This window comes from Camelina sativa, chromosome 15, assembly GCF_030686135.1.
Source record: "Camelina sativa cultivar CO46 ecotype springtype chromosome 15, ASM3068613v1".
In the NCBI taxonomy this organism is placed as follows: Eukaryota; Viridiplantae; Streptophyta; class Magnoliopsida; order Brassicales; family Brassicaceae; genus Camelina; species Camelina sativa.
This window is the reverse complement of record NC_141894.1, coordinates 13,014,129-13,037,890: the sequence shown is the minus strand read 5'-3', so window position 1 is coordinate 13,037,890 and position 23,762 is coordinate 13,014,129. Positions and strand designations below refer to the sequence as shown.

Below are 23,762 nucleotides of genomic sequence, written 5' to 3'. Positions count from 1 at the left end.
GTCTGGCTTCTAAATAAAACGCTCGTGAATGGTTTGGTTATAATTAAACGTTGCCTCTACATTTTTTTTTTTTTAAATTATGTGACGTGAAATGGCTTTTTTCCGTTTATGGTAGACAAGTTTCCCCTTTTTTCGAGTTTAATTTGAGGTTTATATTGAAGAATATATTGCAATCGAGGTAACTCTGTTAATATTTCTCTTCTTTTTACTACTTTACTAGTTACTACACCAAGCCACGTGATGCTAGAAATAAAAAACACACGCTAAAAGATTTTTAAAACAAGACAAAAAAAAACAAAAAATTGGAGTGTCTTAGTCATGCTATTTGAGGTAGAACAAAACTTGGTGATGAGACACGTAACGTAAGATCACTGAGAATCAAGATCCACCTTCGTACTTATCGTACGTACCACGTCCACCTAAGTGTTATCCATATCTGCTAGATTCAAATGTTTTCATCTATCTTGTAAAACACACAATAATTAGGAGCAATATTGGATTACAATTTGATCACTAAATCTTAAATGTTAAAAAAATATTCATGATTCTCAAAATCCAAAACTAAGTGCCAATTATATTAGATAAGTTTTTTTCTTAAGGTATTTAGAAATGTTTTTAGATTTTTTTACATCGTTATATAAAACTGGTCATCAATTGATATACTAACTTCTAGATCACATTGAATGTTTTCTCCATTTTTTTTTTGGGTTTTTGGATAACGTCTGGATTGTGTCCAATCGTGGCTTTAGTGTGTTAAGAACACTCGTCACCATGCATGTCAATGTCGCCATCCTATATAAGCAAAGCAATCCATTATTTTCCTCAAGAAGAAAACACATCAGCAACAAAAATGACAATGACCAAGAAATTAGTCATAACACTTCTCCTTCTCATCTCCATAGCTTTCGTCCATTGCTTAGCCTTCCATGTGGAGCTCGAAGAGTTCGAGCCCCCGCAGCAAGAGGAACAAGACGTCCCTCGCCGCGGTCCTGGCGGTCGTCCTGGAGGTCGCTCAGGCGAGGGATGGCAGGAAGAGTCGACGGAGTTTCCCTACCACTTTGGGAAGCGGAGTTTCAAGAATTGGTTCCAATCAAATGAAGGCTTTGTGAAAATGTTGCCTAAGTTCACAAAACGCGCACCGAATCTCTTCCGTGGGATCGAAAATTACAGATTCGCGTTGTTTGAGATGGAGCCAAACACTTTCCTTGTGCCTCACCATCTGGATGCTGATTCCGTGGTGCTAGTACTACAAGGTCATGGAGTGGTTGAGTTTGTGACGGATAAAACCAAAGAATCGTTCCACGTAACCAAAGGTGATGTGGTGAGACTCCCTTCCGGCGTCACCCACTATGCCACCAACACTAACCAGACCGTTCCTCTTCGCTTCGTCAAGATCATTGTCCCCGTCAACAATCCTGGCCAGTTCAAGGTCCACTTATTATTTAAATCCTTAATATTTTTTTTTTCACAATTAATAATGATACCTTGTTTGACCAAGACAGTGTACTAGTTTGAGTTAGTAATGTTGTTGTGTCTCTATTAACGTCCACGATTTGTTTCAGGATTACTTCCCAGCTCGATCCCAGTTTCAGCAATCCTACTTCACAGGGTTTAGCAAAGAAGTCCTCTCAGCGAGTTTCAACGTATGGTTCTTAACTTTTTCATCTTTTTTAAGTCAAGAGTAGGTTTTGTATTCACTAACTAGTAAGGATCGAATCATGTTTGGAAAATCTCGTATAGTTGCGGAAAGTAATTTTGAGTAATTCTGAAATGATTATTGTAAAATTGATAACCAAGTTTTAGTTTCTTATCTGACCACGTTTTTTTATTATTATTATTGTTAAATGTATATAGATACCGGAAGAGTTGGTAGGGAGATTATTTTCTGGATCACAACAAACGGGACAAGGAATTATGCGGAGAGTTTCACCAGATCAGATCAAGGAGCTCACCAAACATGCTACTTCTCCGTCAAACAAACACAAAGAAACAAAATCCAAACACAAAGACACAAGCACGAAGTTGAGACCTTTCAATCTCTTTACTCAAGATTCAGTTTCAACCTACACCAACGACTTTGGTCATTTCCACGAGGCACGTCCTGAGAGTTTTGATCAACTCCAAGACCTTCGCATCGCCGTCGCTTGGACCAACATGTCACAGGTCATACAAAGTCAACAATCCTTATATTTTCCTATTGGTTGATAGGTTAAATGGTTAATATGAGATACGGGTTGTGGAAAAATGCAGGGTTCCTTGTTCCTTCCTCACTATAACTCCAAGACAACGTTTGTTACGTTCGTGGAGAATGGTTGCGCCCGCTATGAGATGGCTTCTCCGTATTCATTCCAAGGAGAGCAACAACAACAACAATGGTGGCCTGAACAAGGAGGAGAAGAAGAAGAAGAAGATATGAGTGGACAAGTACACAAGATTGTCTCAAGAGTGTGTAAAGGCGACGTCTTTATCATTCCGGCAGGTCATCCAGTCACTTTAGTCTCACACGATGAGAACTTTGTCTCGGTAGGGTTTGGTATCCATGCATCCAACTGCACAAGAACGTTCCTTGCAGGTAAAGAAAGGGTTTGTAATTGATTTTTTTTCTAAACTATATCTTTTTATGAGTGTCTCTCTCTGTAAAGGTAACTTGAGTGGTGGTTTGTGTTTTAGGGCAAGAGAATGTGTTGAGCAACCTCGACACGGTAGCGACGAGAGTGACGTTTGGTGTGGGAAGTAAAGTGGCGGAGAAACTATTCACGAGCCAAAACTATTCCTACTTTGCGCCAACGACTCGTAGCCATCAACAAACTCAAGAGAAACGCGAGCCATCGTTCCAATCAATCTTCAGCTTCGCCGGTTTTTGAGAATGCGTTTACAAGTTGCTACGAGTGAAAAGGTTTGGTATATGTGTCTGGCGATGTAATAAAAACAACAACAAAAAAAACGGTGACGCTATGTAAGTTCTGTCTACCGAGGTTTCTTGAGTTGTAAATTGCTCTGAACGGCTCTGTTTGATAAATAATATAACCTGAAGGTTGGTTATGGTGTGGATCTTTTCAAAAAACAAGTGAAAAAAAAAAAACAAAGATACAACGCATCAAATCAATCCAATTTTTTATCATAATTTACTTAAATAAAAGCATCTGAGTAAAATAATCTATATAATAATAGCAATCTGAAAAATGCAAAGAACAATCGCATCTTTTCATCGTGATTTTTCATTAAAAGAAATTCAATTGCATTTTTTTATCGTGACTTTTCATTAAAAATATTATTTAATTATTTTTATGACAAAAAAGTTATATGGTTATTTTCTCTTTAGAAAGTTGCATCTGTTGGATGTAGAATTGTGTCTCTTACAAACATTTGTGACTTTTGTATATAATATTAGCAATATAAATAAATATAAAGACTTTTGTATATAATATTAGTAATATAAATAAATACAAAGACTTTTGTAAATAATATTAGCAATATGAATAAATGCGAAGAACAGTTGCGTCTTTTCATCGTGACATTTTATTAAAAAAATCGTGACTTTTCATTAAAAGAAATCAGTTGCATCTTTTCATCGTGATTTTTGATTAAAAAATATTATTTAATTATTCTTTTGACAAAAAAAAATATGGTTGCGTCTCTTTAGAGAGTTGCATATGTTGAATGTAGAGTTGTGTCTTTTACAAACAGTTGAGATTTTTGTATATAATATTAGCAATATGAATAAATGCAAAGAACAATTGCGTCTTTTCATCGTGACTTTTTATTCAAAAAATTGTGACTTTTTATTAAAAAAATTCAGTTGCATATTTTCATCGTGACTTTTCATTAAAATAATATTATTTAATTATTGTTTTGACAAAAACATTATATGGTTGTGTCTCTTTAAAAAGTTGCATCTATTGAATGTAGAGTTGTGTCTTTTACAAACAGTTGTGTTTTTTACGAACAATTGTATCTATACAAATGTTCAAATCTTTAGCAATTATGTCTATTCAAATATTCATATCTTTAGTAATCTATATAATTTGTTCTTCTTTTGTAACAATTTCCAACTTTCCTTTTACGTCTTTAGGATTATATATATTTGTTCTTCTTTTGGGAAATTTTTAATTTTCTTTTTTAACATATGATAATAGCAAGCTGAATAAATGCGAAAAACAATTGTGTCTTTTCATTATGACTTTCATAAAAATATGTTTTTTTATCTTTTTGACCAAAAATTATATTGTTGCGTCTTTTTGCAAAATTGTAAATGTATGTTAACTGTAAAGTTGTGTCTCTTACGAACAGTTGTGTCTATTCAAATGTTCACATCTTTAACTAAGTGTAATTCTTCATAAATTATCTTTATTTATTAAAACATATTAAAAGAAATTATCCTAGCCGTTTAATTGAAGCATTGAAACATTTAGTAAATTTAATATTTAAGATCACATCACTCGGAGAAACTCTGCATTCATTTACTAATCATGTAAGTGCAGTCCTATTTATGTGTAATTTACTGAGAAAACATTGTTTTCATTTTTATATTAATATTTCAATTGTTCCAAATTTTTAATAATCAACCATTTGCAAGTAGTTTTTAAAATTACTAAATATATATTATTATAAGAATGATTTTTTTGTAAGGCAGGTTTATGGATTTTTCTTAAAATAAAGTTTTAAATTTTTAATGAAGTCATTTAGATTATAAATCTGTTTGTATTTTTTCACTCATAATTGTTTTTACTTTCCAAAAAACTAGATAAATAACCAACATCTTGTACGGAGAAAAATAAGTAGTAAGTACATTTAATATTGGATTATCAATCTATATAATCTATTAGAATTGTCAAAATATTTAACGACTTTAGACTTTTTTATATATCATATGTTTTGTCTACAAAACGACAGCTGTTTGTATTATATATTCATCTACAATTCCACCTCTATGTATATAAATCTATTCATTTTTATTAATGTATATTATAAGTGAATTATAAGTGAAATGTGTGATAATTTTTATTTATTTATATTTAAATTTGAGATTGATTGGTAATCTTCTTATTCTTAACACTGATTGTTTAACAATTTTTAAAACCAGCGACTAAATATAGTGAGAGAGATGAAAAAATCCGACACTTGTATCGCTTAAATACATCGCCAAAAAAACCAGCGACAGAAACATGGTGCACTGATTCACAGAAGATATTGATGGAAATGATTAAAAAAGAAAATTGCACTATAATTACAGTCGTTTGAAGGTGTCGCTGAGACTCACAAATCGAACAAGGCATATGTCTAAAAGAAATAAGGTTATTAATTTGATAAATTTTGATTTCTTGATTTCCGAAATATAAATATGTAAACATATTCATTAATATAAATATGTAAACATATTTATTTATAAAAACAAATAAAGAAAGAAGAAAGAAATAGAATTAGAGAAAACAGAAAAATGGAAAGCAAACAGATGATGAAAACAAATAGAGAAAGAAGAAAGAAATAAAATGCACAATAATTACAGTCGTTTGAAGGTGTCGCTGAGACTCACAAACGAACAAGGCATATGTCTAAAAGAAATAAGGTTATTAATTTGATAAATTTTGATTTATTGATTTCGGAAATAGAAATATGTAAATATATTCATTACTATAAATATGTAAACATATTCATTTATAAAAACAAATAAAGAAAGAAGAAAGAAATAAAATTAGAGAAAAAAAAATGGAGACTGAAGTAAAGAGAAACAAGCAAACAAATGATGAAAACAAATAAAGAAAGAAGAAAGAAATAAAATTAGAGAAAACAGAAAAATTGAGACTGAAGTAAAGGGAAACAAGCAAACAGATGATGAAAACAAATAAAGAAAGAAGAAAAAAAAATAAAATTAGAGAAAAAAGAAAAATGGAGACTGAAGTAAAGAGAAACAATCAAACAGATGATGAAAACAAATAAAGAAAGAAGAAAGAAATATAATTATAGAAAGCAGAAAAATTGAGACTGAATTAAAGAGAAACAAGAAAACTGATGATGAAAACAAATAAAGAAAGAAGAAAGAAATAAAATTAGAGAAAAAAAATGGAGACTGAAGTAAAAAGAAACAAGCAAACAAATGATGAAAACAAATAAAGAAAGAAGAAACAAATAAAATTAGAGAAAAAAGAAAAATGGAGACTGGAGTAAAGAGAAACAAGCAAACAGATGATAAAAACAAATAAAGAAAGAAGAAAGAAATAAAATTAGAAAAAACAGAAAAATAGAGACTGAAGTAAAGATAAACAAGCAAACAGATGATGAAAACAAGTAAAGAAAGAAGAAAGAAATAAAATTAGAAAAAGAAGATAAATGGAGACTGAAGTGAAGAGAAACAAGCAAACAGATGATGAAAACAAAAGAAGAAAGAAGAAAGAAATAAAATTAGAGAAAACAGAAAAATGGAGACTGAAGTAAAGAGAAACAATCAAACAGATGATGAAAACAAATAAAGAAAGAAGAAAGAAATAAAATTAGAGAAAACAGAAAAATAGAGACTGTAAAGAGAAAGAAGCAAACAAATGATGAAAACAAATAAAGAAAGAAGAAAGAAATAAAATTAGAGAAAACAAAAAAATGGAGACTGAAGTAAAGAGAAACAAGCAAATAGATGATGAAAACAAATAAAGAAAAAAAGAATGAAATAAAAATAGAGAAAAATGAAAAATGGAGACTGAAGTAAAAGAAACAAGTAAACAGATGATGAAAACAAATAAAGAAAAAAGAAAGAAATAAAATTAGAGAAAACAGAAAAATGGAGACTGAAGTAAAGAGAAACAAGCAAACAGATGATAAAAACAAATAATGAAAGAAGAAAGAAATAAAATTAGAGAAAACAGAAAAATGGTGAAACAACCCTTCCCGTTTTTTTTTTTAATAAAAGAATAATAAATAATAATATAATTAAATAACTACAACTAGTGGTCCCATACCCACTAGCCACCTAACCACATTCACAATCCAACAGCGGAACCACATACCAATAAATAACCAATAAAACAATATCCAATAACCAAATAAGTAATATCCAGCATTAATCCCAAACAGCATAAATCAAACAACCAGCAATCCTAACAATGCTCTAAGACTCAATTCTAGCAACCTATCAATGCTAGATAACCATACAATCAAGTCCCTAGAACATCCTCCTCTTCATTGCCTTTGATTCCACGATCACACTTTGCCTTTACCTGCACCACAAACACAAATTGAGATGCATGAGTATTTGATAAACACTCAGTGAGGCAATCCTCCCATCTACTGGGCTATACACACAAGCAATAAGATCTCTACATGCCACAAACAATAATCAATAAAACAAACCAGGTAATATACATAGCATGCAACGACCATCGTAACTGAACAAGGGGTGTCGACCGACACCAGATGGTGTCGATCGACACTGACTACCTGGTGTCGACCGACACCAAACTGGTGTCGACCGACACCCTGCCCGACACTCCCGAAAACCCTAGTTTGCGTCGACCGACACCTCCACATGGCATCGTTCGACACTCGCTAAAGTCCCGAGCCGTCCTCGCGTTGGTGTCGACCGACACCCCAACTGGTGTCGACCGACACCGATGCCGAGCAGCGATTTCCCTCGATCAGAAACTCCGAATCTCGCCTCCAAGCTTCTCCAATCCGCTCCTTGCACTCCCAGAAGCCAAACCCAGCCCAGACAGCAACGAAATATCATAGAGAACTCAAAGAAACAACCACATAAGCACCAAATCACATAGAATCTAGAGATCTTAGCTTAGATAAGCCATGGTCATGCACTCACCTCTTTGCAGGAAGATTCTGACCAACAAGAACGAATTCCCTCACTCCTAGCAAGCTTCTAGCACCTTCCCAGCCTTGGATCTCCCAAGAACAGCAAGGAATCTCTCAATCTCTTCCCAATAGCTCAAGAACACTCTCTCTTTGTGTTTCCTCTCAAAAACGGCGCATAAGACAAAACAACACGACCCTAGGTCGTTTTCTTCCTTTAAAACTCGATTTAGGGATTCCCTAAACCAACCACGCAAACCGGACAATTAAAATTGAACCGACCAAACCGACCACAATTGGTGTCGATCGATGCCTCACTAGGAGGTGTCGATCGACACCCTTACCAAAATACCAAAATTTGGTTTGCGGGTGTTACAATTCTCCCCCACCAATATGGATTCGTCCCCGAATCCCGCAATACCGTCCATCTGCCAAGGACCTCCGTGCCACCGTCTGCACGGCCCGCACGTCCCCAGACCGGACTAAACACCGTCAGCCAAGGTTTCCCGTGCCACTGTCGCAACAGCCCGCACACCTCCGACTGACCCTCGAGGTCTCTCTCTAGCCAATATACTCGCATCATAAACACTATTTGCTCACAACTCAGTGCTTCCCCCGTCCGTGGTCGCAACCATCGAATCATGCCGGCTCGCTATCAGGCCAACCGCCTTAAGCTACGACATCCAGGAAGTCACTCACACACACACACTCCCCCCGCTCTCAGGTCGCAACCTTCGAGTCATACCGGCTCACTGCCAGGCCACAGCCTACAGCTACGGTATCCAGGGAGTCTCACGCGCCCACTCCCCTCGCTCTCGGATCGCAACCCTCGAGACATACCGGCTCACTGCCGAGCCGCGGCTCACAGCTACGGTATCCAGGGAGCCTCACATATCCCGCTCTTGGGTCGTCACCCTCAAGCGCGCTCTCGGATCGTCATCCGAAGCAACATACCACTCCCACTCTCTGGCCACAAAGTCCATCGAGCTATCGGTATCACGTGAGTTAGGCTCGCACGGCCTTGAGCAAAAACAAACACTGATGCCAACGAGTATCTCCCGGCTAGATCTACCTCACATTTCCACAAAACATTCCCATTTTAGAAACTTTCTATTTATGGAAACCTTCCTTTTGTGGAAACTTTCTATTTATGGAAACTTTCCAAAAATAGAAACCCGAGCTATTTCTCTTTTCCCATGACAACAACAGTCAAACATAAAGAAAAATACTCATCTTATTAATCTCAAAAAATGTCATAATCGTTACAATCTCAACGAAATTACATCAGAAAAAACCAAAAATACAACAACCGGAGCAAACAACCCGCATCCCGAGCACCACCTCATCTTGATACTTAGTCGCACAACCAACCACCCCTAAGCGACCAAATATCAAGAGAGATGGGCTGGAATACTCCGTACCCGCTCCAGCCACGGACTACAACTCGGACCCGGCTAGACAAGCTCAAGTCGCGGTCTGCTTCTCAAACCACTTCTTAAACCTTGCCTTCATCCTCGCCTCGGGCTCCCAAGTCTGCTCCTCTACTCCGTCACAGTCCCACAGGACTCTCATCAAAGGAATTTTCTTCTTCCGAAGTTCCTTGACTCTCCTCTCGAGCACCCTCACTGGTCTCGCCTCTAAAGTCATGTTAGGCTGAAGATCCTCAGGAATCTTAGCCAACAACTGATCACCCTCGTGAAGACACTTCCTCAGCATCGACACATGAAATACCTTGTGGAACGCACGCATAACCTCAGGCAACTCCAACCGGTATGCCACTGGTCCCACCCGCTCAACCACTCCGAACGGACCCATGTACCTCAGACTCAACTTAGTCTCTGTCAATGACCTGTTCGGACCCCGTAACATGGCCATCTTGAGGTACACTCTATCACCAACCTGAAACTCAAGATCCTTTCTCCTCTTATCAGCATAGCTCTTCTGCCGATCCTGAGCCTCCTTCATGTTCAGCCTCAAAACCCGAATCTTCTCCGAGGTCTCCTGAACAAAATCTGCACCAAATATGCTCCTCTCCCCCACTTGAGTCCAACATAAAGGTGTACGACACGGCCTCCCATACAGGGCCTCATAAGGAGCCATCCCAATACTAGCCTGGTAGCTGTTGTTATAAGCAAACTCCACCAAGCTCAAGTGATCTGCCCAATGACCACCCCAATCCAGCACACACATCCTCAATAAATCCTCCAAAATCTGGATCGTCCTCTCTGACTGACCATCAGTCTGAGGATGATAGGCTGTACTCATATGCACCTTCGTGCCCATCTCCGCCTGAAATGCCTTCCAGAACACCGAGGTGAACTTGGAATCTCTATCAGACACAATACTAGCAGGCACACCGTGCAATCTGACTATCTCCCTCACGTACTTCTTGGCCAAAACCGCTGCTCCATCAGTTTTCTTGATGGCCAGAAAATGCGCAGACTTAGTCAAACGGTCCACAATGACCCAAATAGCATCAAACGTCCTCGACGCAGGCAAACCTACCACGAAGTCCATCGTGATCAAATCCCACTTCCACTCTGGAATGGGTAAACTCTGTAATAAACCACCAAGAACCTGATGTTCCGCCTTCACCAGCTGGCAAGTATCACACTTTGCCACCCAGTCAGCTACGTTCTTCTTCATCCCGACCCAGTGATAATACCGCTTGAGGTCACGGTACATCTTGGTCGCTCCTGGATGAATAGAGAACTTGCTCGAATGAGCCTCTCTCAGTATTTCCTGCCTCAAATCCTCACCCTTGGGCACACAGATCCGACCATGCACAAGGATAGTACCATTAGCAGAAACCTGATACTCTGCACCCGCAGCCTTAGAGGCATTCACCAGCCCCTCATCACTCTCCTGAGCTAACCTCACTCTGCTCAACAAATCTGCTCTATCAACTGCCTCCAAACCCAAAGGTTCTTGTGAGATAGCACACAAACTCAATGCACTAATCTCACCTACCAACACCTCCATATCCTGCTCCTGAGCCGAAGCCACCCGCTTCCGACTCAAGGCATCTGCAACCAGATTAGCTTTACCAGGATGGTAAGCTATGTCCAAATCATAATCCGCTACTAACTCCATCCAACGCCTCTGCCTCAAATTCAGCTCAGGCTGAGTAAAAATGTACTTCAGACTCTTGTGATCTGTAAATACCTGTACCTTCCCACCATACAGATAGGATCTCCAAATCTTAAGAGCAAAGATCACTGCTGCCATCTCCAAATCATGAGTAGGATAATTAGCTTCATGCTTCCGCAACTGCCGCGAAGCGTAAGCTATAACCTTCCCCTGCTGCATAAGTACACAACCCAACCCCACTCTAGAAGCATCTGTATACACAACATAAGGCTCGTCCTGCTTAGGCAATGCTAACACCGGCGTGGTAGTCAACATCTGCTTGAGACTTGCAAAACTTGCCTCACACTCTGGTGACCACACAAACGGGACATCCTTCCCTGTAAGCTTAGTCATCGGCTGAGCCATACTCGCAAAACCCCGAACAAACCTCCTGTAGTAACCTGCTAACCCCAGGAAACTCCGAATCTCAGTGGCACTCTGCGGCCTCGGCCACTCCCTGATGGACTGAATCTTCTCTGGATCCACTGAAACTCCCTCAGCTGAAACAATATGACCCAAGAACCCCATCTCACGCTGCCAGAAACTTCACTTACTCAGCTTAGCAAACAACTTTTGCTCCCGCAGCTTCTCCAACACTGCTCTCAGATGTACTGCATGCTCCTCAGGACTCTTAGAATATACCAGGATGTCGTCGATGAAAATGATGACTGACACGTCCAGAAACTCCTGGAACACGCTGTTCATCAATCTCATAAACGCAGCTGGCGCGTTTGTCAACCCAAACGGCATCACCACAAACTCATAGTGCCCATATCTCGTCCTGAAGGCTGTCTTCCTCACATCTGCCTCATGAATAGGGATCTGATGATAACCTTAAGCCAAGTCGATCTTGGAGAACCAAGTAGCACCCCTCAACTGATCCAACAACTCATCAATCCTCGGGAGAGGGTACTTGTTCTTCACAGTAACTCGGTTCAAACCTCGGTAGTCAATACACAACCGAAAACTCCCATCCTTCTTCTTAACAAACAACACCGGAGCTCCCCACGGTGAACAACTAGGACGGATAAAACCCTTGCCCAACAAATCCTCCAGCTGCTTCTTCAGCTCTGCCATCTCTGCTGGAGCCATCCTATAAGGAGCCTTGGATAACGGCATCGTCCCCGGTTCCAGCTCAATGGTAAAAGGATCCGACCGAGATGGTGGTAATCCCTGCAATGACTGGAACACATCCTCAAAGTCCTCCACAACCGGAATACCGCTAACCGTAGACTTCCCCACTGACTCTGGCATAGATATAGTAACCAGATAGGCCTCACGGCCCTTCTCGATCATCTTCCCTGCCTGAACGGCTGAGATCACGAGACTCCCCGAAGTCGGTCTAATACCCTGAAAAACCAACTTCCCTCCTGGACGCTCAAACTCCACTCTACCCCGATAGCAATCCAAATGCACCTTATACCGATGCAACCAATCCATACCAAGAATGACGTCATACAACTCCACTGGACTGATAAGCAAATCCGCTGGCCACGACTCTCCTGCGATCTGAATATCAACTCCTCCAGCTCGTCCAATAATCCTCAGAAACTTGCCTCCAGCAACTCTGACAACTCCTGAACGCTCTCCAGAATCCCCACTGATCCCCGCACTCACGGCACACTCCGGAGTAATGAAGCTATGAGAAGCTCCAGAATCAAACATAACATGGGACTTAAACCCGCCCACCAACAAGGTCCCTACACAAACCTCATGTGTTGAGAACCTAACACTTGACCACAAACAAAAACAAATATAATCTGAACAATTGAATTGACTAAGTTCGAATCTCAGAGGTTATACCTGTGATCGCTCCTGCACTAGTGCAACCGGGCTCCTGAGTCGAGTACACCTGAGTCGTCGGCTCAATCCAACCCACCGGCTGCACACCGTGCTGCACACCCTGCTGCACCCCTGGCTGAGCTCCAGCCTGCAACACTGCTACCGCCCTCTGCTGCAACTTGGGACAACGAGGCTTGATATGCCCCGTCTCTCTGCAGTAGTAACACACCCGAGTATCTGTCCGCGGCTCCGTCACCGCCCGCTGCTCTGTCACTGCCCGCTGCTCACCTCTCTGTGGACAGCTAGACACCTTGTGGTCCCTACTACCACACCCAAAGCATTTCGCACCCCCGTGCCTCGATCTCTGCATAACATCAAACTTCCTCTTCTGCCCCTGCGCAGGCTTGCCGCCCTTGCTAGGAACAGAAAGCGGCTGAGACTGCTGTGGCTGCACCGAAGAACTGACCACAACCACCTGTGACCTCAAGTCATCCTCTATCCCAGCTGCAACCTCAACCAGCTCTGCTCTCGTAGCATAGCTCCTCACTCTGCACCGAGTCCTCAAATCATCCCGCAGAGCCAACAAAAACCTCCGCACCTGAGCCGCCTCTGGCTCCCATGCCCTGCCTGCATACCCCACAAGCCGACTGAACTCTGCATCCAGCTCCCGCACTGTACAGTCCCCCTGAGTCAAACCCAAGAACCGTGCCTCCATACGATCAAGAGCCTCCTGAGGAAAATACTTGGAGTTAAACTCCCCCACAAAATCTCCCCAAGACATACCCCTCTGCACCCTCCGTGCTGTCACCGACCTCCACCACACACGAGCATCTCCTGACAAGTAAAACACTGCCAGATCCACCCTGTACCGGTCGGGACACCTAAGCCAAAGGAAAATATCCTCCATCCGCTCTCTCCACTCATCCGCTACACTCGGATCGGTACCTCCTGAGAAATACCCTGCTCCCACATGCCGCAGCTGCTCCATCATCCGCACATACTGAGCATCCACAACCTCGGCCCCCGGCTGCACACCTGTCTGCAAACCCGCCACAGGCTGCACCGCTGGACCCTGCCCACCACCCACGGGCGGCACTACCGGATCCTGCCCACCAACCACTGGCGGCACTACTGGATGCTGCCCACCAACCACTGGCGGCACAACTGCTGGAAGTCGCTGCAGAACCTGAGCTAGCAAGTCCATCAAGACATCCTCCCTGCCTGGAGCACCTCCCGCTGCAACCCCCACACCCGGGGCAACACCGTGACCGACACCGGGCCCATCCGCCCTGCCGTCACCCAAACCAGCCTGGTCTCCAGACACACTAGGATGAACCTGTGACTCCGCCACCTCCTCACTGGCCATGCTCTGGGTCACACTCACACGGGCCTCAGGAACCTGACCTCGTCCCCGACCCCGACCACGACCACGCCCACGACCACGACCGCGACCAACAGCATCCTCACCCCTAACCATCTGTATCATCCAAGAACAGAAGGCTAAGCAAACAATAATTCTAATACACAAGAAACACAACTTACCGTGTAATCACAACACAGGCTCGAAGAGGATGTTCTAGGACTTCCCGTTTTTTTTTTTTAATAAAAGAATAATAAATAATAATATAATTAAATAACTACAACTAGTGGTCGCATACCCACTAGCCACCTAACCACATTCACAATCCAACAGCGGAACCACATACCAATAAATAACCAATAAAACAATATCCAATAACCAAATAAGTAATATCCAGCATTAATCCCAAACAGCATAAATCAAACAACCAGCAATCCTAACAATGCTCTAAGACTCAATTCTAGCAACCTATCAATGCCAGATAACCATACAATCAAGTCACTAGAACATCCTCCTCTTCATTGCCTTTGATTCCACGATCACACTTTGCCTTTACCTGCACCACAAACACAAATTGAGATGCATGAGTATTTGATAAACACTCAGTGAGGCAATCCTCCCATCTACTGGGCTATACACACAAGCAATAAGATCTCTACATGCCACAAACAACAATCAATAAAACAAACCAGGCAATATACATAGCATGCAACGACCATCGTAACTGAACAAGGGGTGTCGACCGACACCAGATGGTGTCGATCGACACTGACTACCTGGTGTCGACCGACACCAAACTGGTGTCGACCGACACCCTGCCCGACACTCCCGAAAACCCTAGTTTGCATCGACCGACACCTCCACATGGCATCGTTCGACACTCGCTAAAGTCCCGAGCCGTCCTCGCGTTGGTGTCGACCGACACCCCAACTGGTGTCGACCGACACCGATGCCGAGCAGCGATTTCCCTCGATCAGAAACTCCGAATCTCGCCTTCAAGCTTCTCCAATCCGCTCCTTGCACTCCCAGAAGCCAAACCCAGCCCAGACAGCAATGAAATATCATAGAGAACTCAAAGAAACAACCACATAAGCACCAAATCACATAGAATCTAGAGATCTTAGCTTAGATAAGCCATGGTCATGCACTCACCTCTTTGCAGGAAGATTCTGACCAACAAGAACGAATTCCCTCACTCCTAGCAAGCTTCTAGCACCTTCCCAGCCTTGGATCTCCCAAGAACAGCAAGGAATCTCTCAATCTCTTCCCAATAGCTCAAGAACACTCTCTCTTTGTGTTTCCTCTCAAAAACGGCGCATAAGACAAAACAACACGACCCTAGGTCGTTTTCTTCCTTTAAAACTCGATTTAGGGATTCCCTGAACCAACCACGCAAACCGGACAATTAAAATTGAACCGACCAAACCGACCACAATTGGTGTCGATCGATGCCTCACTAGGAGGTGTCGATCGACACCCTTACCAAAATACCAAAATTTGGTTTGCGGGTGTTACAATTCTCCCCCACCAATATGGATTCGTCCCCGAATCCCGCAATACCGTCCATCTGCCAAGGACCTCCGTGCCACCGTCTGCACGGCCCGCACGTCCCCAGACCGGACTAAACACCGTCAGCCAAGGTTTCCCGTGCCACTGTCGCAACAGCCCGCACACCTCCGACTGACCCTCGAGGTCTCTCTCTAGCCAATATACTCGCATCATAAACACTATTTGCTCACAACTCAGTGCTTCCCCCGTCCGTGGTCGCAACCATCAAATCATGCCGGCTCGCTATCAGGCCAACCGCCTTAAGCTACGGCATCCAGGAAGTCACTCACACACACACACTCCCCCCGCTCTCAGGTCGCAACCTTCGAGTCATACCGGCTCACTGCCAGGCCACAGCCTACAGCTACGGTATCCAGGGAGTCTCACGCGCCCACTCCCCTCGCTCTCGGGTCGCAACCCTCGAGACATACCGGCTCACTGCCGAGCCGCGGCTCACAGCTACGGTATCCAGGGAGCCTCACATATCCCGCTCTTGGGTCGTCACCCTCAAGCGCACTCTCGGATCGTCATCCGAAGCAACATACCACTCCCACTCTCTGGCCACAAAGTCCATCGAGCTATCGGTATCACGTGAGTTAGGCTCGCACGGCCTTGAGCAAAAACAAACATTGATGCCAACGAGTATCTCCCGGCTAGATCTACCTCACATTTCCACAAAACATTCCCATTTTAGAAACTTTCTATTTATGGAAACCTTCCTTTTGTGGAAACTTTCTATTTATGGAAACCTTCCAAAAATAGAAACCCGAGCTATTTCTCTTTTCCCATGACAACAACAGTCAAACATAAAGAAAAATACTCATCTTATTAATCTCAAAAAAATGTAATAATCGTTACAATCTCAACGAAATTACATCTCCTTCAGGAAACTTTCCTTCACAACCCCGCCTCACAGAAACTTTGTACCCCACCACCACCTCATCTTGTTACTGAGTCGCACAACCAACCACCCCAAGCGACCGAGTAACAAGAGAGATGGACTGGAATACTCCATTCCCGCTCCAGCCACGGATTACAGATGGGACCAGGCTAAACAAGCTCAAGTCGCGGCTTGCTTCTCATACCACTTCTTGAACTTTGCCATCATCTTTGCCTCAGGCTCCCAAGTCTGCTCCTCAACACCATCACAGTCCCACAGGACTCTCATCAAAGGAATCTTCTTCTTCCGAAGTTCCTTGATCCTCCTCTCGAGAACCCTCACTGGTCTCGCCTCCAAAGTCATGTTAGGCTGAAGATCCTCAGGAATCTTAGCCAACACCTGCTCACCCTCACGGAGACACTTCCACAACATAGACACATGGAAAACCTTATGGAATGCACGCATAACCTCAGGTAACTCCAATCTATATGCCACTGGTCCAACCCGCTCAATCACTCTGAATGGACCCATATACCTCAGACTCAACTTAGTCTCTGACAATGACCTGTTCGGACCCCGCAACATGGCCATCTTGAGGTACACTCTGTCTCCTACCTGAAACTCAAGATCTCTCCTCCTCCTATCTGCATAACTTCTCTGCCTATCCTTAGCCTCCTTCATATTCAGCTTGAGAACCCGAATCTTCTCTGAGGTCTCCTGAACAAAACTAGCACCAAACATGCTCCTCTCCCCCACCTGAGTCCAGCATAATGGTGTACGACATGGCCTCCCATACAAAGCCTCATAAGGAGCCATCTTAATACTCGCCTGATAACTGTTGTTGTAAGCAAACTCTACTAGGTTCAGGTGATCTGCCCAATGGCCACCCCAATCCAACACACACATCCTCAGCAAATCCTCCAGCGTCTGCATCGTCCTCTCAGACTGTCCATCTGTCTGGGGATGATAAGCTGTACTCATATGCACCTTAGTGCCCATCTCCGCCTGAAATGCCTTCCAGAACACCGAAGTGAACTTAGAATCTCTATCAGACACAATGCTCGCTGGCACCCCATGCAATCTGACTATCTCTCTCACATACTTCTTAGCCAAGACCGCTGCTCTATCAGTCTTCTTAATGGCCAGAAAATGTGCAGACTTAGTCAAACGGTCCACAATGACCCAAATAGCATCAAAGGTCCGAGACACGGGCAATCCTACCACGAAATCCATGGTGATCATATCCCACTTCCACTCAGGAATGGGTAAACTCTTTAGTAACCCGCCAGGAACCTGATGCTCAGCCTTCACTAGCTGACACACATCACACCTCGAAACCCAACTAGCTACATCCTTCTTCATCCCGACCCAATGATAGTACCTCTTGAGGTCACGGTACATCTTAGTCGCTCCTGGATGAATGGATAACTTGCTCGCATGAGCCTCTTTCAGAATCTCCTGTCTCAACTCCTCATCCTTGGACACACAAACCCGACCGTGCACCAGGATAGTACCATTATCTAAGACCTGATACTCTGAATCCACATCCTTAGAGGCGTTCACCAGCCCCAAATCCTTCTCCTGAGCCAACCTCACCCTACTCAAAAGATATGCTCTATCTACTGCTTCCCAACCCAACGGTTCCTGTGAAACAGCACACAAGCTCAAAGCACTGATCTCCCCTACCAGAGACTCCATCTCCTGCTCCTGAGCCGAAGCTACCCTCTTCCGACTCAGAGCATCTGCAACCGTGTTAGCCTTACCAGGATGATAGGCTATCTCCAAATTATAATCTGCCACAAGCTCCATCCACCGCCTCTGTCTCAAATTCAGCTCAGGCTGAGTGAATATATACTTTAGGCTCTTATGATCTGTAAACACCTGTACCTTTGCACCATAAAGATAAGATCTCCAAATCTTCAGGGCAAAAACTACAGCACCCATCTCCAAATCATGAGTAGGATAGTTGCCTTCATGCACCCGCAACTGCCGCGAAGCATAGGCAATCACCTTCCCATGCTGCATCAGAACACACCCCAAACCAACTCTAGATGCATCTGTATAAACCACATAGGGTTCTCCCTGCTCAGGCAAAGCCAACACTGGCGCAGTAGTCAACATCTCCTTCAGGCTTGCAAAGCCTTCCTCACACTCTTCTGACCAGACAAAAGGAACATCCTTCCCTGTCAACTTAGTCATAGGACGTGCTCTGCTTGCAAACCCCTGCACGAACCTCCTGTAGTAACCTGCCAATCCAAGGAAACTTCTGATCTCTATGGCATTCTGCGGTCTAGGCCAATCCCTGATAGCCTGAATCTTCTCTGGATCTACTGAAACCCCCTCAGCAGAAACAATGTGACCCAGAAAGCCCATCTCATGCTGCCAAAAACTGCACTTGCTCAACTTAGCAAACAACTTCTGCTCCCGCAGCTTCTCCATAACTGCACTCAAATGCACTGCATGCTCTTCAGGACTCTTAGAATAAACCAGAATATCGTCGATGAAAATGATGACAGATACATCCAGAAACTCCTGAAACACACTGTTCATCAATCTCATAAACGCTGCTGGTGCGTTAGTCAACCCGAAAGGCATAACCACAAACTCATAATGCCCATACCTCGTTCTGAAAGCAGTCTTCCTCACATCTGCCTCATCTATCGGTATCTGATGATAACCCGACGCCAGATCCACCTTAGAGAACCAAGTAGCACCCCTCAACTGATCAAACAACTCATCGATCCTAGGAAGAGGATACTTGTTCTTCACAGTGACCCGGTTCAAACCCCGATAATCAATACACAACCTGAAACTTCCATCCTTCTTCTTCACAAACAACACCGGCGCTCCCCACGGTGATACACTAGGACGGATGAATCCTTTACTCAATAAATCCTCTAGCAGCTTCTTCAACTCTGCCATCTCTGCTGGAGCCATCCTGTAAGGAGCCTTGGATAACGGCATCGTCTCTGGTTCCAGTTCAATGGTGAAAGGATCCGACCGAGATGGTGGTAATCCCTGCAAAGACTGAAACATATCCTCAAACTCCTCCACTACCGGAATACCGCTAACCGTAGACTTCCTCACTGACTCTAGCATAGATATAGTAACCAAATAAGCCTCATGGCCCTTCTCGATCATCTTCCCAGCCTGAATGGCTGAGATCACGAGACTCCCCGAAGTCAGTCTAATACCCTGGAATACCAACTTCCCTCCTGAACGCTCAAACTCCACTCTACCCTGATGGCAATCCAAATGCACCCTATGTCGATGCAACCAATCCATCCTGAGAATAACGTCATACAGCTCCACTGGACTGATAAGCAAATCTGCTGGCCATGACTCTCCTGCGATCTGAATATCAATTCCTCTGGCTCGTCCAATAACTCTAAGAAACTGGCCTCCCGCCACTCTGACAAATCCTGCACGCTCTCCAGGATCCCCGCTGATCCCCGCACACTCTGCACACTCTGGAGTAATGAAGCTATGCGAAGCTCCAGAATCAAACATAACGTGGGACTTAAACCCGCCCACCAACAAGGTCCCTGTGATCGCCCCAGCACTGGTTCCACCAGTCTTAGCTGTCGTGTAAACTCGTGGCGCCTGCTCAATCCGTGCCACCTGCTGACCTCCAGGCTGCACCTGCTGCAACGCTGCCACTGCTGCCGGCTGTAACTTGGGACAAAAAGGCTTGATGTGCCCTGTCTCCCTACAGTGATAACTTACCCGAGGTCCTGCCGTCGGAACACTCCTCTTGGGACAACTAGCAACCCTGTGATCCCTGCTCCCACAACCGAAGCAACCCGCACCACTCGGCTTCTGCGTAGCCTCCCACTTCCTCTTGGTTCCCTGAGCATGCCTACCGCCCCTGCTAGAACCACCCTGCTGCTGAGCCTTACTAGGCTGAACTGCTGGAGCTACCGCCACTGACTGTGCCCGGATATCCTCCTCAATCTCTACTGCAGTCTCAACCAGCTCTGCACGCGTAGCATAACTCCTCCCTCTACAGTGAACTCTCAAGTCATTACGTAGAGCCCTCAAGAACCTCCTGATCTGAGCCTCCTCAGGCTCCATAGCCCGACCTCCATAACAAAGAAGTCGACTGAACTCCAAGTCCAGCTCCCGCACTGACCGTGTCCCCTGAGACAACTGAAGGAACTGCACCTCCACACGATCCAATGCCTCTCTAGGAAAATACTTGCGGTTGAACTCCAAAACGAAGTCAGCCCAAGTCATCTCCCGCTGCACCCTCCTAGCAGCCATAGATCTCCACCACAACTCAGCATCACCACTCAAAAAGTAGACCCTTATGTCCACCCAAAACTCCTCAGGACATCTCAGAGTATGGAATTTACGTTCCACTCTCGTCCTCCACGCATCCGCAGCAGTAGGATCTACACCTCCCGCAGCTCAGTATGCAACCGATCCATCTCTGTCAACATGCTGAGATAACGAGCATGGACCCCCGCATCCGCAGCCACTGGCTGCCGCTCCTCCGCCACCACTGGTGGCACTACCTGAGCCTGAGCCGGTACCACTGGTGGTAACCGCTCTAACACCTGTGCTAGCAAAGCCGCAACGTCAACACCAGGGACTCCACCCGCTGGGACCCCCACACCCGGGACCCTAGCATCACTGGCCACTGGAGCATCAACACCGCCCCCTCCTGCCACACTCACAGAATCCCCCGGAACACCCTGCGACTCGCCAACACCCTCAGCTGTCACACTCTGGTCCTCGGTCTCACTAACCACTGGGGCTCTGCCCCTACCACGACCACGTCCGCAACCACGTCCGCGTCCACGACCTCGACCAGCCACAGCATCCTCTCTAACCATCTGCACTACCATGAACAGAAGGCTAAGCAAACAATTTCTATTATAACACAGTAACATAAACTCACCGTGGAATCACACACTCGGCTCGAAGAGGATGTTCTAGGACTCCATGCCACACACAATTGACTAACTCACATAATCAATCAAGCATGCAAATCCCAAACATCTACAACAGAAACCTAGCGAACCCAAACCTAGAACCGTAAGGGCTCTGATACCAAAATGAAACGACCGACCTTTTTTTTTAATAATAAATATAATATAATAAAATAAACTACAGCTAGTGGTCCCATACCCACTAGCCACCTAACCACAAACACATTCAACAGCGGAATAACATAATCAATATCCAATAATAAACCAATATTATAGCAAAGGCAATATCCCAATACCAAACAACAAGAAACAAGGAACCAGCAAACTAGAAATGTTTCTAATGACCCAACTCTAGCAACCTAGCAATGCCAGACAACATCCAATCGAGTCCCTAGAACATCCTCCTCTTCATTGCCTTGATTCCACGATCACACTTTGCCTTTACCTGCACCACAAACACAAATTGAGATGCATGAGTATTTGATAAACACTCAGTGAGGCAATCCTCCCATCTACTGGGCTATACACACAAGCAATAAGATCTCTACATGCCACAAACAACAATTAATAAAACAAACCAGGCATTATACAAACCACACAGCAATCCGTCGTAGCTGAAAGAAGGGTGTCGATCGACACTGACAATCTGGTGTCGACCGACACCATACTGGTGTCGACCGACACCCTGCCCGACACTCCCGAAAACCCTAGTTTGTGTCGACCGACACCTCCACATGGCATCGATCGACACTCGCCAAAGTCTCGAGCCGTCCTCGCGTTGGTATCGACCGACACCCCAACTGGTGTCGACCGACACCCCAACTGGTTTCGACCGACACCAATGTCGAGCAGCGATTTCCTTCGATCAAAAACTCCGAATCTCGCCTCCAATCTTCTCCAATCCACTCCATGCATTCCCAGAAGCCAAACCCAGCCAAAACAGCGACGAAATACCATAGGGAACTCAAAGAAACAACCATATAAGCACCAAATCACATAAAATATAGAGATCTTAGCTTAGATAAGCCATGGTCCTGCACTCACCTCTTTCAAGAAGATTCTGACCAACAAGAACGAATTTCCTCACTCCTAGCAAGCTTCTAACACGTTCCCAGCCTTGGATCTCCCAAGAACATCAAGGAATCTCTCAATCTCTTCCCAAAAGCTCAAGAACACTCTCTCTTTGTTTTTCTCTCAAAAACGGCGAATAACACAAAACCACACGACCCTAGGTCGTTTTCTTCCTCTAAAAACTCGATTTTAGGGATTCCCTAAAACAACCACACAAACCGGACAATTAAAATTGAACCGACCAAACCGGCCACAACTGGTGTCGATCGATGCCTCACTAGAAGGTGTCGATCGACACCCTTACCAAAATACCAAAAATTGGTTTGCGGGTGTTACAGAAGTAAAGAGAAACAAGCAAACAGATGATGAAAACAAAAGAAGAAAGAAGAAAGAAATAAAATTAGAGAAAACAGAAAAATGGAGACTGAAGTAAAGAGAAACAAGCAAACAGATGATGAAAACAAATAAAGAAAGAAGAAAGAAATAAAATTAGAGAAAGCAGAAAAATGGACTGAAGTAAAGAGAAACAAGCAAAGAGATGATGAAAAAAAATAAAGAAAAAAAGAAAGAAATAAAATTAGAGAAAAAAGAAAAATGGAGACTGAAGTAAAGAGGAACAAGCAAACAGATGATGAAAACAAGTAAAGAAAGAAGAAAGAAATAAAATTAGAGAAAAAAGAAAAGTGGTGACTGAAGTAAAGAGAAACAAGCAAACAAATGATGAAAACAAATAAAGAAAGAAGAAAGAAATAAAATTAGAGAAAACAGAAAAATGGAGATTGAAGTAAAGAGAAACAAGCAAACAGATATGAAAACAAATAAAGAAAGAAGAAATAAATAAAATTAGAGAAAACAGAAAAATAGAGACTGTAAAGAGAAAGAAGCAAACAAATGATGAAAACAAATAAAGAAAGAAGAAAGAAATAAAATTAGAGAAAACAAAAAAATGGAGACTGAAGTAAAGAGAAAAAAGCAAACACACGATGAAAACAAATAAAGAAAGAAGAAAGGAACAAAATTAGAGAAAGCAGAAAAATGGAGACTAAAGTAAAGAAAAACAAACAAAGAGATGATGAAAACAAATAAAGAAAAAAAGAATGAAATAAAAATAGAGAAAAATGAAAAATTGAGACTGAAGTAAAAGAAACAAGTAAACAGATGATGAAAACAAATAAAGAAAAAAGAAAGAAATAAGATTAGAGAAAACAGAAAAATGGAGACTAAAGTAAGGAGAAACAAGCAAACAGATGATGAAAACAAATAATGAAAA

The 23,762-nt window shown here is 43.3% G+C and overlaps 1 protein-coding gene and 1 pseudogene across 1 annotated transcript; one reads left to right on the top strand and one right to left on the bottom strand.

The window, feature by feature from the left end:
- The first annotated feature begins 803 nt into the window (after positions 1 to 803).
- LOC104746721 (vicilin-like seed storage protein At3g22640) lies at positions 804 to 3,042 on the top strand. Its single transcript, XM_010468248.3, has 5 exons — positions 804 to 1,429; positions 1,563 to 1,643; positions 1,855 to 2,163; positions 2,251 to 2,572; positions 2,671 to 3,042. The coding sequence occupies exons 1-5, from the start codon at positions 851 to 853 to the stop codon at positions 2,862 to 2,864; spliced, it is 1,485 nt and encodes a 494-aa protein (XP_010466550.2). The 5' UTR covers positions 804 to 850; the 3' UTR covers positions 2,865 to 3,042.
- A 6,210-nt stretch (positions 3,043 to 9,252) lies between these two features.
- The window catches only part of LOC147926572 (uncharacterized), a 35,013-nt pseudogene continuing 20,503 nt past the window's right edge, over positions 9,253 to 23,762 (bottom strand).

Bases quoted from the DNA above. Each gene is read 5' to 3' on its own strand.
- LOC104746721 (XM_010468248.3), top strand. From the start codon at position 851: ATGACAATGACCAAGAAATTAGTCATAACACTTCTCCTTCTCATCTCC. The intron at 1,430-1,562 runs GTCCACTTATTA...GATTTGTTTCAG, and splicing joins ACAATCCTGGCCAGTTCAAG to GATTACTTCCCAGCTCGATC. The intron at 2,573-2,670 runs GTAAAGAAAGGG...TTTGTGTTTTAG, and splicing joins CACAAGAACGTTCCTTGCAG to GGCAAGAGAATGTGTTGAGC.